The sequence below is a fragment of the Pristiophorus japonicus genome, chromosome 15 (genome assembly GCF_044704955.1).
Source record: "Pristiophorus japonicus isolate sPriJap1 chromosome 15, sPriJap1.hap1, whole genome shotgun sequence".
Taxonomy (NCBI): domain Eukaryota; kingdom Metazoa; phylum Chordata; class Chondrichthyes; family Pristiophoridae; genus Pristiophorus; species Pristiophorus japonicus.
The window spans coordinates 153,055,336-153,074,718 of NC_091991.1; the positions used below are offsets into that span (position 1 = coordinate 153,055,336).

The 19,383-nt window shown below is 45.2% G+C and overlaps 1 protein-coding gene across 1 annotated transcript in view; it reads left to right on the forward strand.

Moving 5' to 3' along the window:
• pkd1a (polycystic kidney disease 1a) overlaps positions 1 to 19,383 on the forward strand; it is a 191,551-nt gene that overhangs the window by 117,840 nt on the left and 54,328 nt on the right. The window contains exons 18-26 of the mRNA XM_070901126.1: positions 1,846 to 1,989; positions 3,319 to 3,595; positions 6,267 to 6,480; positions 7,311 to 7,470; positions 8,754 to 8,906; positions 10,073 to 10,217; positions 10,547 to 11,149; positions 11,267 to 11,429; positions 12,863 to 13,115. Of these exons, the coding sequence (XP_070757227.1) occupies positions 1,846 to 1,989; positions 3,319 to 3,595; positions 6,267 to 6,480; positions 7,311 to 7,470; positions 8,754 to 8,906; positions 10,073 to 10,217; positions 10,547 to 11,149; positions 11,267 to 11,429; positions 12,863 to 13,115 (2,112 nt within the window). The remainder of the gene's footprint in view (positions 1 to 1,845; positions 1,990 to 3,318; positions 3,596 to 6,266; positions 6,481 to 7,310; positions 7,471 to 8,753; positions 8,907 to 10,072; positions 10,218 to 10,546; positions 11,150 to 11,266; positions 11,430 to 12,862; positions 13,116 to 19,383) is intronic.

Below are 19,383 nucleotides of genomic sequence, written 5' to 3' on the forward strand. Positions count from 1 at the left end.
GAAAATTAGAAAGAAGACATGGATTTATATAACATCTTTCACAACCTCAGGACATCCCAAAGTGCTTTTTTAAAGTGTAGTCACTGTTGTAATATAGGAAACGCAGCAGTCAATTGGCACGCAGCAAGATCCCACAAACAGCAATCTGATAATGGCTAGTGATGTTGGTTGAGCGATAAATATTGACCAAAGGATCTATTACATCCATCTGAGAGGCCAGACGATTTAACGGAGGAATTTCTTCTCTCAGAGGGTTGTAAATCTGTGGAATTCACTGCCTCAGAGTTCTGTGGAAGTCGGGACATTGAATAAATTTAAGACAGAGGTAGACAATTTCTTAACCGATAAGGGAATAAGGGGTTATGGGGAGCGGGCAGGGAAGTGGACCTGAGTCCATGATCGGATCAGCAATGATCGTATTAAATGGCGGAGCAGGCTCGAGGGGCCATATGGCCTAATCCTGCTCCTATTTCTTATGTTCTTATCTGAAGGATAGCACCTCCAACAGTGCAACACTCCCTTAGTACTGCACTGGAGTGTCAGCCTGGATTATGTGCTCAAGTCTCTGGAGTCGAGACTTGAACCCATGGCCTTCTAACTTAGAGGTGAGAGTGCTACCAATTGAGCCATGGCTAACACTTAGTTAGTCATTGATAACCAAGTCTAAAGATCATAGGGTGAGAAATTCGGTATCGTCCCGTTTGGAGGCGGTAACACTTAGCGCCAGACACAGAAGTCTCTCCCTCTCGATAAGTTCAGTTTACCGCCCCTGGAAGTAAGTGGAGCGCTGAATCAAGCGCTGCATTTCCTCTCTGGGGCACTAACGGGGTGCTGCCTCAACACTTGGCCGCGCATCGCTGCCGCATATGAGAGGCCCTTCCCTCAATTAAAGGGAAGGGCCCTCGCGGCCGACTCGGCAAAAGAAAAAGTCACCTACCTGGACCACCGGGGAGCGGAGATGTTGCGCGATCAGTCCAGCACTCAAACACCGTGACCCCGTGAAGAAACTGCATCTAGAGCGGCAACAAAATGGTACGGCTTTTTTTTGCACTCGGCCACTTCGCCTTTAATTTTGGTTACAGTAGCGGCCGCCCGCCTGATTATGCATTCCCCTGAAGCTGTCGCTGTTATCACCCGGCGCAGCTGCATGGGGCGAAAGCCAGTTATGGGGCCTGGGCGCTAACAGGGTGATGCGCACTGCGATGACGTCACGATTTCCGGGCGCAGGAGATCGGAGCACAATGCTGTGGTGCCGCTGCTAAACTCCTGCCCAATATGGCGGGAGTCGTTGACAGCACCACGCCCGGTCGCAAACTCATTTGCGCCCCGTTAGCGTCCCCCGCGGGTGCCACCGGGAGGCGCAAAGGAGCCCAAATTTTCCCCCATAGAATGATACAGCACAGAAGGAGGCCTTTCGGCCCATCGTCCTTGCACCGGCTCTTTGGTGGAGCTATCCAATTAATCCCACTCCCCTGCTCTTGCCCCACAGTCCTGTCATCTTGTTCCATTCAAGTATTATGCAATTTTCTTTTGAATGTTATTATTGAATCTGCTTCAACCACCGTTTTAGGCAGTACATTCCAGGTTACAAGTTGCTGTGTAAAAACGTTTCCTCATGTCGCCTCTGGTTCTTTTGCCAATCCCCTTAAATCTGTGTCCTCTGATTACTGACCCATCTGCTACTGGAAACCGTTTCTCTTTCTTTACTCTTCTCAAAATCATTCATGATTCTGAACACCTCTTATCAAATCTCCTCTTCACCTTCTCTGCTTGAAGGAGAACAACCCCTGCTCCCCTGGTCTCTCCACAAGATGATCTGCTGTTTTTTTTTATTCAACCTCACAGATTTCGGTGAAGGGTGGCAGCTCGCCACTGGTGTCACTGGAGTGTGTCTCCTGTAAAGCACAGGCAGTGTACGGAGTGAGCAAAAGCTCTTATGTTTACTTGTCTGGAAGTTGCAGCAACTGTGAAAGCAATCCTCAATATGTGGTAAGAAAATCAACGTGCTTATTCTGATTTGGAATAGAGTTACTGTGGTGTAGTTACCAACCACGTGTTTTTAGTGAATTGACTATTTGTGCTGATCAAACTAAGGTCTCTCAGTGCTGGGGAATGAGTTTTGACTTTTGGCATCATATACTCTTGTCATAAAAAGCACATGTTAGATGCAGAATAGAACTTCATCTACTCTGTCCCAATAAGGCCCTGAACCCCACCTCCACTAATGTTTTTGGTTCCACTTTCCAGATTTCTTTGATTGAGACAGCCAATTGTTGTCATTTTTTTGGTGAATTATTGGCCATTTAGTGCTGTGGGCACACATCCACCAGGACCTGAGTCCAAACTCCATTCGCTTACACCAAACAAAGAGAGCTTCTCAGCTTTAGTTTGAGTTGCAATCAAACCCAGATCTAGGGCTCTCAACCCTCCAGCCGTCTCCAGGAATTAAAGATTAATTTCCTGGACACTGCCACGAGCAAACTGGAAGAAAATTTATAAGAGCATTTTTTTTTTTAAATGGAGTGTTCTTTTTATTTGCTTTGAAACCTTTCCTTTATCAATCGTAAAAATATTGCAGATGGGGAGGGGGAAAAAGTTGTTTGACTGGGGGCAGGGTGGTTGGAGGTCATGTGATGAAGGCTCCAAGAATACGTCCAATCAGAGTTGGCAACCCTAGCCAAATCGCTGAGACGAAAGTGCATTGCACTTACACATTGCACCACCCAGTTGCTCACAGGCACTGCGTCCAATTTGGAAGAGCTTCTTTGTAATTGCTTCAAACAGCAGACTAAAAAAAGACATATGTGCTAGGAAGGGAAAATATGAGAGAATCTGGAATGAGTTGCATCAATTCCTGCCTTGCACAGGAACAAAATGCCACTCCAGTTCCATGGTACTGACCTTCAATGAGACCACCAGGCTCCCAGCTCTGCATTTGGAAGCAGTTTAGTGCAACAAATTCTATCCAGTGGTGAAAGCATACAAACTAATATCAACAGTTGCAGGAAACCATTTAATAAATTTGTCAAAAAAGAGTCAAATATTTGTGCAGGTGTAATGTAATTGTGGGTTAGTTAGATCTTTGAATTCTGAATCTAGAAGTGTATCGGACTCCCAGACCCAATTTTTAGAAGCCACTGCAGTCCTCACCACTTACACTGTCTGCACTTATCAGGGATGGCAACCTATGTCGGGCAAATGCGCGAACCATTTGTCATCGCTGTTGGAATTTCAACATCTCCTGGACAAATGGTTTATTCGGACATGCCTTTCACCTGCTCTTTAATCTGACTGTTTCCTGTTTCCTTGTCCCAACAGTGGAAAGTGGAAAACTCTAATAAGGTGCTGCTCACCTTGGACAATGCCACCACTTCCACTGGGAGCACTGAAATGAATCTGGTCATAAGACATGGGGTTCTGGAGGATGGAGATGGTTACACCTTTAGCCTGAATGTTACCGATTCACTGATGGAGAATGTGGGATCTGCATCTATATACATCCCTCCGATTCAGCTCCCTTCTGGGGGCAGTTGTCTGATCTTTCCTACAGAAAACATCAGTGCTTTGACGACCAGTGTCACATTCACATGTACTGGTAAGCCCTCTCGCAAGCAGCTCTGCTGAGTGTTTGAATTCTTTGTGTAGACTTGGATTGCGATAATTCCAGTCATTCTCAATCATCTTGGTTGCATCCTGTCGAAGTTAAAGAGAAAAGAATGAGTTGTGTTTCCACATTTCTCAGGAACATCTGAAAACACCACATAAATGCCTCTTATTTTGTATGCAGGCATGTTTCATACAGAGCAAGATCCCACAGACAGCAGGTAGATAAATGATCAATTAATTTGACCTGTTTTGTTTGCTGGCAGAGCCCTGGCTTAACATTTCAGCAAAAGTACCGCACCTCTAACAGTGCAGCACTCCCTCAGTACTGCATTGGGATGTTGGCTTATGTGCTCAAATTCTGGACTGGGGCTTGAACCCATAACCTTCTCGGAGGCAAGGAAGCTGCCGCGTCATACATGCCAACCTAGAAGATTACCCAAGATGACCCAATACCTTCAAAAAAACTGATATCTCAAAAACAGCCCTGATTATAAGCCTATGGCGTGAGAACAAGTAGTCAAATGGGCTTTGCAACTTAAGCTGTAGATTTGATGTACGTTTCCTTGAGAGAGATTTTCAACTTCACTACCTGGGTGGTAATCTGGTGGAGTAGGTACCCTGTCTTTCGTAGAACTTGAACTTACAGCCTTCTGACTCAAAGGTCAGAGCACTGTGCTTATTTTAATGTTATGCGAAGGTACAGGGCTTTGGGAGGGAGCAGGACACTGAGATTAGTTTGGAATTGCTCTAGCAAAGAGCTGGCAAAGACCCAATGAGCCAAATTGCCTCCTTCAGTGTTTCCTACTTCTATGGTTATGATAGAATCAGAACATAAAGAATAGCAGGAGTAGGCCATTTGGCCCTTCGAGCCTGCTCCGCCTTTTAATAAGATCATGGCCAATCTGATCATGGACTCAGCTCCATTTCCCTGCCCACTCCCGATAACCCTTTATTCCCTTATCGCTCAAAAATCTGTCTATCTCTGCCTTAAATATATTCAATGACCCAGCCTCCACAGCTCTCTGGGGCAGAGAATTCCATAGATTTACAACCCTCTGAGAGAAGAAATTCCTCCTCATCTCAGTTTTAAATGGGCGGCCCCTTATTCTGAGACTATAGGCTCAATTTTCCCCAAAGCTTTTTGTTTTGGCGTACTTGAAGAGTTACGCCCTTTTTCTTGGGGCCCAAGTATGCCAAAAAAAATTTTTCTAAATTTCCCCGTTGGATTTCTTCATTTTGGCGTGGCTTAACCTGTCCTATAGTTTTGGGGGTGGAGCCTTGATTTGCACCAAAAAGATTGGCTTGCCACGGTAACCAGGGACAGAATGCGCGCTGAGGCTGCAAAGTGAAACATACAGCCAGCTCGCAGCACATTAAAACACATTGCATCTACTTAAAAACACATAAAAATATATTGCAGCAACTTACCTCCAATTATTAAAGCCGGTCCCACTCCCTAGCCCTGGCTGAAAGGCCTTGCCGGTTTGCTTGCCTAGCCCGCTCCGAGCCCCTTGCCAGTGCCGGTTCAACTCCAGCTCCCCCCCGCAAACCCCCCCCCCCGCCACCCCCCGCCAGCCCCGAGTACCTTGCCGGTCCCAGTCCCCCGCCCCTAGCCCTGGCCGAGTGGCCTCTGGGTCCACTCCCCTGCCCCTATCCTAGGCTGAATGGCCTCCTCCCTCCCGGTCCCCGCACTTAACTACACCCGAAAGGCTTTTCCCAACCCCCTCCCCCTCCCCACACCTCTCTCTCCCCTCCCGCCCACCTCTCTCTCTTATTTTTCCTGCTGCTGCTGCTGTGCGGGCATCTGCTGCACTTACCTGCGCCGATTTCTTTAACTCTCCAGAAGGTTTTTCTGCAGAGGCCACATACGCCAGCCTAAGCAAAACTGGAGTAACTCTCAGCTGGCCAAACTTGCCCAGATGGCCAGAATTGTCACGGGTGACAGGTTATGCCCCCTTTGGCTGAAAAAAAAACGTACCTAAAAAAATCGTAACTAACCGAGTTATGCTGGTGCAAATTGATTGGGGAAACTGGTTTTTTAACTTAGGCCAAAAAAAATGGCCTGCTCCAAATAAACGGCGCAAATCAGTAGGGAAAATTAAGCCTTATGTCTCCTAGTTTTAGTTTCCCCTATGAGTGAAAATATCCTCTCTGCATCCACCTTGTCGAGCCGCTCATTATCTTACATATTTCGATAAGATCACCTCTCATTCATCTGAACTCAAATGAGTATAGGCCCAACCTACTTAACCTATCTTTATAAGTCAACCGCCTCATCTCTGGAATCAACCTAGTGAACCTTCTCTGAACAGCCTTCAATGCAAGCATATCTTTCCTTAAATACGGAGACCAAAACTGTTCCTCGTACACTAGGTGTGGCCTCACAATACCCTGTACAGTTGTAGTAGAACCTTATGAGTTACTATTTTATACCTGAATTGGTATCAGTAGTACAGGCACAAGTCTAGTTTTAAGATTTTGTTGCCTGTGTTTAACACAGATGTTGGGTTTAGGATATTAAGGCATATACCAATATTAAGGCATACACATGGTCCTTTGTCTTTGGGTCCACATGCACAAACCAGCCCCAACTTAAGACCATACAGGTTTTTGTGATGCTTGCCAACAATCTACCTCATTCTCTCTTTTACCTCTTGTAGGTTGGGAGACTACTGGGGCTCCTCCTGTGTACAGCTTCATCCTTACTCGCTGTGGTCTTGGGGGAAATCACTGTGACGAGTTCTATGTCTATAAGGGCAGCCGATCCGAATACTGCGCAGTCCTCCCCCCTGGCTTCAGGTCAAACCAATTCATGGCTTACATCGCCGTCACAGTGCAGAACCAGCAAGGGGCCTCTGTTGTAGCTGTGAACCGGTGAGTAGGCACATGTCCACAGCTGAGAGTAATTACATTTTCACCGAATGTGACTCCTTTGTGAATACATATACGTATCAAAGTTATTTTAAGTGTATTCCGAGTTAAAGCATTTTCTTTCATTTCATCCAAAAATCCCCAGTGATGTGACACAAAATCATTATGTACATTATGTGACAAAGTTGTATGATTCATAAATAGAAACATTCTTTCACTGCTACTACAGAGTATAAGGCACTGCGTGTTGCTTCTTTATGTTCTATGTTTCATCGACAAGGTTAAATCTCAGTAAAGTTCCAAATGCTTTGGACTCATTCTGAAGTTTTCAGTTTGTTTTTTGCCGCATTGAATCACGTTAGTATTGACAGAGTTATGTTTACTCGATATCTTTGCCTTGGGGTAACCTCAATGCATTTAAGATAGTGAGACGGATCAACGACCTGTTGCCAGGTAGAGTGCCTGAGGCTGGGAACTGGACAAAAAAAACCAGTTGGATGTTATAATGGGAAAACAGTAGGGTGGCATTTATGGAAAACGAGATCAAATTGGCTGAAAAACCTTCTTCATCTGAACTGATCTTATGATCAGGTGAGATCCTCCAGTTAATTGGAAGGATTTGAGCCAGACATAAATACCTTCAAGCTTAGGGCTCTGTTTGTTTACCTAGCTGGGATGAACTACTTGGGCAGGGTGCTTGATGGAGCAGATTGTGCACGACTGCGGATAAATGGGCTTTGTTCACCGTTGCTACTTTCATGCTTGCTTATGCTGAATTTGCATTCTGTACTTCAACGAAGTATTTGGTTCACTATCCCCATTGGTTTCTGCAGGTCCGTGGTCATTAATATAACAAACACTCCTGAAGGGTTCCGAAGTCTCACTGACTGGATGAAGCTCGAGACTGAGACCAAACTGCAGGAGCTGTTGAAACAGGGTGACCCCCAGCCCACCGTGGAGTATGCGCTCGCCCTGGTCACCGTGCTCAATGAGGTAGTGTACTGCTCACTGACTTCCTCCAATCCCTTTGCCCCACCATTGGCAGCCATGCCATCAGCCGTCTGGGCCCTGAACTCTGCAATTCCTTCCCTAAACCGCTCCGTCTCTCCACACCTCTCTCCTCCTTTAAGATGCTTCTTACAACAACCTACCACTTTTGGTCACCCGTCCTAATTTCTCCTTCTTTGGCTCGGTGTCAGTTTTTGTCTGATTACGCTCCTGTGAAGCGCCTTGGAACACTACGTTAAAGGCGCTGAATAAAGATGTTATTGAATGAGATGGCATGAGCTATAGTAGCACGTCCTGTGTTTGAGGCTTCTGCGCTATCCCTCAAAGAGCATCAAACTTCTTAAATGGTGCCACAAGTGTTCACACTAAAGTCTGTGACACATTTCTGGTACCTTCCAAAACTGAGCAACGAATCAGACGAGGATTTCCGCTGCCACATTCCCACACCAGCCCTGTGGGCTTTATGAGTGAGATCACCAGTTAGCGCCGAATTATGGGCAGTCTTTATTGTGTGGGCCCATACCTACTTCAAAGCAGGTGGATAGCCATCAGTCAGGTCCCAGGGCCACAAGGCAAGTCTGCCAATCCCACTTCACCACCCAGCCCTGCCACCCTCACCTAAGACGTGAAATCCCTCCTGCCAATAATTTTAATGAGAAAACCATATTGATTTGCTTTTCTTTGCTTAATGTTATCAACAAGAGGAATTTCAGTCCCATTTTGTCTAAGCAAGTATATTTAAAGAGTTGCTAACATCATTTTTGTTACAACAACAACAACTTGCATTTATATAGCACCTTTAACATAGTTAAAAAAAACAAGGCGTTTCGCAGGAGTGCTATCAAACAAACTTTGACATCGAGCCACAAATGGAGCTATTGGGATGGATGACCAAAAGGTCGGTCAAAGAGGCTTTAGGGAGCGACTTAAAGGAGGAGAGGCGGAGAGATTGAGGGAGGGAATTCCAGAGCTTGGGGCCTATACGGTTGAAGGCACGGTAAGTGGAATATATTTTGTAGCGAGCTGGATTGATAGCAAACACGTAAAACAGTGAATAGAATTTAAACAGAATTGACTTCACAGAGGTGAGTTTGGGCACATCGCTACAACAAGAAGCTCCGATGTGAAAGATCATCACTAAACAGGGGAGTGTAGGAGATGAAAAGGGATCTTTTATGTTTGAAGCAGAGAGAAATATGTAATATGAATTGATGTTATATCATCTGGTTTTGACTAACGATTACCTTTAAAAAAAACTTCCCGTGCAGTACGAGAGGAGCAAGAACTATGAAACGGAGTCGGTGAATGAAACGATTAGCAGGATTAACATACGCAGTAACATCACGCTGGCCCTGACGTCACTGAAAGTCACCACAGTGGATGATATCCAGCAGATCGCTGCTGCATTGGCACAGTGTACGGTGAGGGCTCTCTCATTCTCTACACGGAAAGTAACGGCATAGTCTTCAGTAATCGCATCAAACACGAGCAGCCTCTTGGAAATTTAGCTGGAGCGAGACGTTAAATGATTTGGGTTTAAGATGGCATTTTATGATTTTGGCAAAAGAACCAGAAGGGAATTGAGATTTTTTTTTACCCGGGGAATTGTTATGATCTGGAACGCACTGCCTGAAAGGGTGGTGGAAGCAGATTCAATAGTAATTTTCGAAAGGGAATTGGATATCACAGAATCAAACAGCACAAAAGGAAGCCATTCGGCCCATCGTGCCTGTGCCGAAAAATTTGCAGGGCTATGGAGAAAGAATTGGGGCAGTGGGACTTATTAGATAGTTCTTTTAAAGAGTTGGCACAGGCACAATGGGTTGAATGGCCACCTCCTGGGCTGTACAATTCTATGATTTCAGGTGTTTTCATTGCACCAATTTAGGGCCACAGCCACAGCATAGGCTATAATAGCAAATCAATTTGTATTTTACAACTAGCGTATAGCAACACAGCTCCTGCCACGTTCACGTGTGCATATGGGGATAGTGCAGGCGAGTGCGGTTGAGGTAGAAGATCAGCCATGATCTAATTGAATGGCAGAGCAGGCTCAAGGGGCCAAATAGTCCACTCCTGCTCCTATTTCTTATTTTCTTATAATGCTCAGAAGGAATGGCCCTACGCAGTGGGAGTGAATTACCTCATATTCTCTCTCTCTCTCTCAGTGAAGTTTGGCGGAAATCCTATGTATGTTCCCCATAAGTTGCGGTTGCAGAACGGGAGAAAGGCCAAGGGAATTCACCCCACTGTGTCATTTACCTCTTCTCTTTGTCTTGTTTCTTTCATTAAATGCAAAAAGGGAATTGAGTTGCAATAGGATACACCCAGATAAAAGAGATCAATTTTTCCCTGTAAAATGAACCTGCTGATGCTGACCAGGAAAATTGATCAGATCAATGAGCCAGACTTTGGCTCAATCAAACTTTGCGAGCAAGGAAGGACTAGTAAGAGCCTTTCCTCAGAGGAAATTAGTTAGAAAGGGTTCCTGATGAAAAGAGATTGTAGAAAGTTTGTGAACAAAACTGGATTTCCAAAGCCAAATGGTCCTTTTTCATTCCATTCTCTCGTCTGTCCTTCTTTCTAGGTTATCAGTAAAGAGTTTATCTGTGGCGAATGTCAGAAACAGACTTTGTTTGCATTGGACAACATGATAACAGTCCTTCAAAAGGAAACTGGACAGGGTAAAATGACACCAACCTCCATAGGGGATAATATCCTTGTTACTGTAGGTGAGTGCAAAACATTATGGCGAATGTAAACACAAGAACACTAGAAAGTTAGCTCCTTGTCTAGATATAATGTTGCCGTCTCTAAAAGTCGAAGTGGTAGATCTTGGTATTATGCGATCGTGTAAAACAGGTGATAACGAGCTGGCAACCCGTCATACATCTCTCCTGATTTGTCTTCATTGACTTCAGAAAGGACGTGGTTACGAATTCTTTACACGCAACACACAGGAAGGAAATCATTCGGTCATTAATCCTCTCTACTTACTAGCATCAGACAACATGTTTGAATGGAAGCGTTTGACATTTCAATGTATTTGTTTGTTCTACAGGAGGCCTGATCGATATAACTAACAAGTTGGTTCCAGTAGCGAATAAGATCACCAGCCCGCCTACCTGCAAACCCGAACTGGTGGCAACCAAGGCCTATGATCTGTCCATGAAGTTAATGCAGATTCTGATGGGCACACGGGTCCTGAACGAAGAGCCCTTAAGTGTGTCGGGCGCTAGGATGCGAGCTCAGGGCAAGCGTGCCGACCCATGCCATCTGCTCTGCTTTGCCAACAAGTCAGGCTGCCAGTTCTCCATACCACCGTCCTTCAACAGCGTATTCTCCAACATCAGTGACGTAACTCAGGTCATGATCCTGGTGGACTCCAACCCCTTTCCGTTCGGCTACATAAAGAACTACACCATTTCCAGCAAAGTGGCTTCCATCGAGTTCAAGACCGACAATGGGTCGCAGATTCCAATCGAGAGCCTGGATTCGGAGAAGGCCATCACCGTTACAGTGTCCACTAACTCCGCAGTGAGAAACGTTATAATTAATACAACGGTTATTGCTGCGAGGCGTTCAGTAACCGTGAACGTGACTTCTGGCAATTTGAATAAAAAGGCTGGGCTGCACATTCAGGTCACGTATACAGTTTTAAATGGTAAGTCTCAGAAAATTGAGTAACTTTAGATGACAAGAGCTATATATGTATATATATGTGTATGTGTGTGTTATACAGTTTATGACTGCTGTTTCTCTTCTGATAATTCTATTGTAGATTCAGGAGTTTTCATTTCCAATGAAGCCGAGCCCTTTATTCAGGTTCTCCTCCACAACTCAACAAACCCAGATGAGAATAACTTCAAAGCCAGGAAGAAGATCTATTTGGAATCAGTAAGAGGATCAGATCACAAGCTGTACACCTTCTTCTTGTCCCCAGAGTAAGCATTCTTTAAATATGTATTTCAAAATGTTTCCCTCTAAATTCATAATTGGGTTTAACCGTACTGCGAGATGTAATGGGAGATGTGACTAAGATCAGAGCTATATTAGCTCAAAATTAACTCAACATTAACTCAAAATCACATAGCATAGATGTTGATACTGATATTGATGGGAGCCCGATCCAAATGTAAGGAATTAGGGCATCAATTTTCATCGTACAAATTTATTATCCTTTACGTGATGAACATTGGCAGTTAGTGGCCAGGCAAACTAATCAAGCATCATTGGGTGCCAAGTTCTGTCACTGTGGGGAGATGGGAAAAGTAGCAAAGCTGAGCTGCCCTTGGTTTGAACATCACTGTTCATCCATCAGCCAATCACCAGGGTAGCACTGAAAGTAGCTTTGGAGAACATCAGGACACAGGCTGCCCTCCCTGTTTTCACAAAGATTGCGCAGAGATTAATGACACTTCTGAGGGAGGAAGCCTTAGAAATGAATGGAAGAAAATCTCTAATTATAAAAGTTTTAAATTTTGAAACGCATGAGGAATTGGCATTCTGTCTGAACAGCCAACCAACTCGGACAATAAGTGGGAGCAGCCCCAGGTTCTCTGCGCTGGGCTAGGGCAGGCACAAATACCATGAAGCAAGAAAACAACTTAGATGAAGTGGGTGTGTGTGTATGGGTGTGTCTAACATAGAAACATAGAAAATAGGTGCAGGAGTAGGCCATTCGGCCCTTCTAGCCTGCACCGCCATTCAATGAGTTCATGGCTGAACATGCAACTTCAGTACCCCATTCCTGCTTTCTCATGTCGGTGTGTGTGTGTATATGGGTGTGTGTGCATATGGATGTGTGTGTGTATATCTGTGTGTGTAATCTGTGCATATATAGGTGTGTGTCGGTTGTATGTGTGTGTGCAGCCCGACTGCCTGCCTCTCTTCTGCGGTTACATCCGAGCCAGACAGCTCTGCAGCTGCGCAGCTTATCGGGAACATTGGTGGCACACCGCAAGTGATTCACACATACGATGGAAGAGAATAGAGTTCCAAACAGTGGGCCAGGAGTAGAGACTGGAGCCGAATCTACCCTCTGAACTTGGCTGCCCTGGAGTTTTTCTTGTTCATGGCTGTACCTTTCAGTCGAGTCAATTGCAATGGACCTCTGACCCCCGAATGTGTGACTAAACCAATGGTACCCCACAGAACAGCACTTCTTCACTGTCCAAGAAGCATCATGGGTAATAGCTGTGGGAAAGTCATGGGCCTAGAGACTCCAGACATGGTATATGTGTGTTTGGCAGGGGTGGGTATGTACAGACAGTAAGGTAAGAATAAAAGGTTGGCATAGTGTTCAAATTCAAAGTGTACCATACCGATAGATCAAAATAATTACAATCCAAAACAGAAGTTCTATTTTTATTTTCAGTACTGATGACACAACGAAGGATTATTATTTGAACATCACAAACTATTATACCTCGTCCTCTGTGCAAGCTGCTGTCGGAGTCTACACTTCCCTCTGCCAGTATTTCAATATGACTGCAATGAGCTGGAAAACTGATGGGATTTTGCCATTAGAAGATACCACACCAGACATGGCCGTATGCTTAACACAGCACCTGACTGCCTTTGGAGCAAGCCTTTTTGTGCCACCTAATTCGGTCGTATTCATCAATCCTGTGAGTACTTAACGCCTGCGTGCAAAAATCTCTGCGTTGCTCCAATTCTGGCCTCTTGCGCATCCTGATTTCCATCGCTCCACCATTGGCGGCCGTGCTTTAGCTGCCTAGGCCCTGAGTTCTGGAATTCCCTCCTTAAACCTTTCTCTCCACTGTTAAGACACTCTGTAAGATTACAGTCAATTTACTTATTAATTTGTTTGTTAACACTTTCTTTATACACACACACATATATATATATACCTGTATATGCAGTTACTCATTTGTTTATTAACACTTATACATACATGCACATTAGAATTATCTTAGAAGGCAAAATAACCAGCTTAGTGAAAAAACTAATAGGAAAATCACTAATCAGCTTGACATTTTTATCACAGTAGTCGATAACTGAACAAAACACAGTAAAAAGGCATGAAGTCACAGACCTTGAATAAACAGGAGTTTAATAACTTAAGAAAAACAGGGCTCAGCTGGGGTGAGAATCTACTCAACCATAGAAGGCAGACTGATAAGTGAGGTTCACTAGACAGATAAGAAGGGGCCCGTGTACCACAATAACATTTCTTGAAAGAGATGATTTTCAGTGGAATGTAACAGAAGGGGAGGGATGGTGTGAGATCAGAAGGGAAGAAAGAGGGCATGTCAGAGGAGAAAGGGAAGTTGAGTGGTAGATCCGAGGAGAGTTCCATAGGTTTGAATTGAAAGAAATGGGATAAGAAAGGGACACCAGCAGGGGTTAAGTGTTGAAGTGAACAGAGGAGGATTCAAGTAATTCTCAGAGACACTCAGAGCCCAATACAGGCCTGACGCATGGCTGGAGAGAAAGAAAGAAAGAAAGAAAGACTTACATTTATATAGCGCCTTTCACAACCACCGGGCATCTCAAAGCGTTTTACAGCCAATGAAGTATTTTTGGAGTGTAGTCACTGTTGTAATGTGGGAAATGAGAGGGGTGCAGATAACTCTTACTGCAACATTTACCCAAGACATGAAGGCAGTAGTATAACTCTTAATTCGATCTTGTAAACTGCTGTAATGTTGAATCAATGTTGAATCATTTGGAATTAAAGATCTCATGAAGAGAATTTTACAGCTCCTTAAAACCTACCTCTTTGACCGAGCTTATGATCACCTCTCCTAATATCGTCTTGTGTGGCTCCGTATCAAATTATGTCTGATAACGCTCCTGCGAAGCGCCTTGGGATGTTTTACTACGTTAAAGGCGCTATGTAACTTCAAGTTGTTATTGTTTTATGCGCTAACGGAGGTAAAATCAAGATGGAATGGACTGCCCAACTGCGCTGCCCTATGCCCACTTAGCCTATGAGCTGGCAGACAACTCGGCAGAGCACAGGCTAGATCCATGAACTCATTGAATGGCGGTGCAGGCTCGAAGGGCCGAATGGCCTACTCCTGCACCTATTTTTTCTATGTTTCTATCCTGAGGCTAGCCATGAGAAAATGCATCCCACAACTGTGCAGCCACCTTAAATGTAGCCAAAACATCTGTGGCGCAGAGGGCAATTCAAATGAATAATGTGTGTGTACTCCATCTGCAGCTGGAGAAGAACCAATTGCTGTAGGCCTCCGACCTAAGGGCCCACTCCACCCAGCCCCACTAAATACTCAAAACAGTCCCCTCCCTGCTCAACCCAAGGCTTCCTGGCAAGCAGTGTCCTTGACCCGGTCATGTGTAATGCTGTTCAGAATTGTACGAAAGTCAATGTGCCTGTGATATAAAATAACTCAACAAATTGCATCAATTTTGAACAGCACCATTACATTTTTTTATATGAAAACAAAATCAGTTTATTAAAAAATTGCTGTGTCATGCTAAAGGATTTGATCCTTTAGAAGATGACAGATATTGAATGATTTATTGTAAGTAGATAGTTGTATCAAGTCCTCCACTATATATAGTCAGCTTCTTGTCAATGCTCAAGGAGCAGAATCTCCATAAATGCTTTCAATTTGGCTTTTACGCCACTGGTAATTACAGCTCTGCTACTGACAGTGATTGTGAAGAGAGCAATTTGAGGTGATGTATTAGGCTAGGCATTGCCTGGCATTGAATTGGATTGGGTCAGGAATGACTTTGGCTTATTTTACTGTTTTCAAATAGGTTAAATAAGGCCAAGTGACAAAACTGTCAGAGTTATGTTTAACTTTTTCTTTGATTGAGAATTGCTGAGGATTTTTCCTATCCTTCACTTTACATTTCCTCTAGTTTAGAAACATAGAAACATAGAAAATAGGTGCAGGAGCAGGCCATTCAGCCCTTCTAGCCTGCACCTGGATATTCTTACTATAAGAAATGTACAAACATTATTTTGAAGATTTTAGATGGATAATGAACAATAATAGGTCACCAGGATTTGTGAAGATCACTAAAATCTCCAGATGATGGGCTCAATTTCCCCAGTGATCTGCGCCGTTTTTTTGGCGTGCGCCACTTTTTTTGGCCTAAATTTTAAAAATCCAAGTTTCCCCAAAGATTGTGCACCAGCATAACTCAGTTAGTTACAATTTTTTTAGGTTAGGTTTTTTTTGCGTCATAACCTGATGTCTGTGCCAGTTTTTCACAATTATGCAATTTTGGCCAACTTACATTTCTCCTGGGACCACTCCAAAAAAACCTTCTGGGCACTTGAGAAAAGCCAGCGCACATCAAAAAATTGGTGCAGAAAGACACCATTGTTTTTAGGCGAAGTTTTGGAGGGAGTCAAGAACATATAAATATGCATCGTCAAGCTTAAATTTTTCCAACTGAAAACGCAGAAAATGGAAGTTTCATGCAATTCTTTAAGTTTGGATTTTTTAAAAAAGTGTCACGCCATCACCGAACTTCTCCAAACCGGGCTCAAGGGTCGGAACGTCGGCCGGCAGAACCAAACTGAAGGCATGAAAAGCCTTAAACTATTCAGCAAGCAGCATCAAATGAAGCCCGGGGATTTGAGGGGTGTAGAAGCCGAACTGAAGGGATGAGAACCCTAACACTATGCCACTATGCATCAAATGAAGCCCGGGGTGGGGATGGGGGGGTGCGAGGGGTGGGGGTTGGTGGAAGCCGAACTGAAGGAATGAGAACCCTTACACTATGCCACTATGCCTTAAATGAAGCTCGGGGGGTGTTTCCCGATCTAAGCAAGCCTATTTCACATGCTCAGACCTGAGAGTGGTCCAAACTAGGGCATCGACCTTGGGGAGAGAGACAACAAAGAAGCTTGTCCTGCCTGCCGTTTTGAGCTTCTTGCAAAGGTACAATTTAACTATGGGGGCAATGCTGACAATGCCATGCCTCGTGCAAGCCTTCTGCATGATGGTGCTGCGGAGGAGACAATTGATTCGGCATCATTGCATGAGGAACCTCAGAGCACGTAGGATGATGGGCAGGAGGCCTTACCCACGTCAGGTATATCGTGACAGGCACCTGAGTGTTACAGACTGTGTCAGAAGGCTGCATTTCCGCAAATAAGTTGTAACCGAGATCTGTGAGTTAGGAAAAGCAGACCTGCAACCTAGAAACATCAGGAGGACCGCTTTGTCAGTTGAAGTGAAGGTTACAGCTGCACTTTCATTCTATGCATCTGGATCGTTCCAGGCCAGAACTGGGGATGTGTGCTCCATTTCTCAACATGCAACACATATCTGCATTCGGCAGGTGACTGTTGCACTATATGCCCGGAGGAATGACTACATAAAGTTTCCCATGACAGTGCGTGAAAGGGCTGTGGGCTTCTCCAGGATTGCTGGCTTCCCAAAGGTACAGGGCTTTATTGATTGTACCCACATCGCCTTGCGAGCACCTTTGTAGGATTCCCAGATGTACAGGAACAGAAAAGGCTTCCACTCCGTTAATGTGCAACTCATGTGTGACGACATGCATTGTATTATGTCAGTTGATGCAAGATACCCTGGGAGCACCCATGATGTGTTCATCCTACATGAGAGCGTTATATCTGCCATGTTTCAGCAGCAGCTAGAAGGGCAGAGCTGGCTACTGGGAGACAAAGAGTATGGCCTCACCATCTGCCTCATGATGCCCCTACGCGTAACCCAGACAAAAGCTGACCGGGAATACAACATGTTGCACATTGCGATGCGCAGCATAATAGAGAGGACCATTGGTATCTTGAAACAGCGTTTCCGATGCCTGGACCATTCCGGAGGCTACTTGCAATACTCCCCTGAGATTGTCAGTCAGTTCACTGTTGTGTGCTACATGCTGCATAACTTAGCTATCATGAGGCAGCAGCAGCTGGTAGTAGAAGACCCACCTGAGGTGAGAGTGGCTGATGATGAGAAGGAAGATGCAGATGACGAGGAGGAGGAGGATGACAAGGACAAGGAAGCCATGCAACTACCTGAACCCGGAGCATGACGGCGGAGGAGGGCGGGCCATCGTGCCCCTTTAACGATTGCTCGAGCCTTGCGCCTGAAGCTCATCTGTGAACGCTTTGCTGCCTGAAGGCTCAATGACAACTATTCCACATGGACCATGTTTACTGTTTGAACCTGTTCCGTCATGTTGTGTTGTGTTAATGGAACAAATAATGAAATTATTCTTCTTGACTTCAAAAAGTTGTGTTAATAATGGAACAAATAATGGAAATGATTCAGTTATAATGTAAAATATATTTTATTCAAAAGTTTAACACATTTGTTTGTACTTAACTTGAATAAAAATATTCTTGTATCAAACTTTAAAGTTTTCAGTTAAGATCACTTTCAAACTTTAAGATCACTTATAAACTTTTAAACTTGAAAATTTACATAACTTACAAAAATCTTTTAAATTGGGAACAGTTACAACAACAATAATAACAACAACAACAGCAGCAGCAAAGAAAGGCTGTCGTGCTCCGGGTTCAGGTAGTTGCACAGCTTCCTCATCCTTGTCATCTCTCCTCTACCTTATACTAAGACTGCCCGCTGTGCTTGATCTCGTTGACTCCACCCCTGCCTGCAGGCGGTGGCGCAGCATTTCTTGGGTTGGTACCAAGCTTATTCTTTCGAACACCTCGGGTAATGCGCACTTCTTGTTGGGGGGGGGGAGGGGCAGGCGGTAATGTGGAAGGCCCAGCTTGGGCCTCTTCAGAGGCTGGTCTGGGGATTGGAGTGGCCGTGGCAGTTGATTCTGTCAATGGGCGCGGGGTCTGGGCGTGTTCCCTTATTGCAGCAGCTAACTCCGACATTCCCTCCCTCATGTGCCCTGACAGTGTGTCAACTACCGCCAATATTCCCTCCTTCATGTTCGCTGACAGTGTCTCAGCTACCTGTGACATGCCCTCCCTCATGTTGAGCAACAGTGTGTCAACTACCTGCAACATTCCCTCCCTCATGATCACTGACAGCGCATCAGCTACCTGCGACATTCCCTCCCTCATGTGCACCGACATTGTATCAGCTGCCTGCGATATTCCCTCCCTCATGTTCCCGGACAGTGTTTCCATTTCTCGTGAGTGTGCTGTTACTTCTTCCGACAGTCCCGATACCTCATCACCCACCACAATGATGGTGTCCAGGAGTGATCGGGTAAGGTCAATGCTCTCCGCTCTCATTGTCAATATCTGAACCACATCTGTTAGATCCTGCACCTCAGGAGAGCGTTGTCGAGCTCTCCTTCCCTTCCTCACCCTGGGTGTGGCTCGCTGCATCTCACTGGGACCCGCAGCCTCGAACGTTGAGGCCCTGGGTGTGCCTTGCTGCATCCCACTGGGACCCGCGGCCTCGGACGGTGGGACCCTGGGTGTGTCTCGCTGCACCACACTGGAATCCCCAGCCTCAGACTGTGGAAAACCATGGAATGTCCCAACAACACTTGTACCAGGAAAGGGGCTGGCACTTCAATGGGTGGCACCTGTACCTCCTCCAAAGTGAGTATAACAGTGGGGGCTTCATCTATCACCCCCCCCCCCCCTCCCTCCCCCTCAAGTGGGGGGTGCTCTTGGTCTGGAAGGTGGGATTGAAGATGTTCTCTTCAGGCTCGTCCGCGTCTGAATCTTCTGCATCATCAGGGTTGGCCTCAAGTTCTGCAAAATATAACAGAACACACAAAGGGCTAGCAGCAGAGGAGGGGGCAGGGTGGGTGGCATGAGTAGGCTCACACAGCGCAGGCATCAGGCTGATTTGAAGGATCACAATGAATTATAGCACATTGCATCAACCGAAGCGTAGCTGACAGAGACATCCCCATGAACCGAAGCATGGCTAGTCCACGCAGTACTTAACATTTAGCAAAGCCAGACTGTGGAATTTGCAGGAT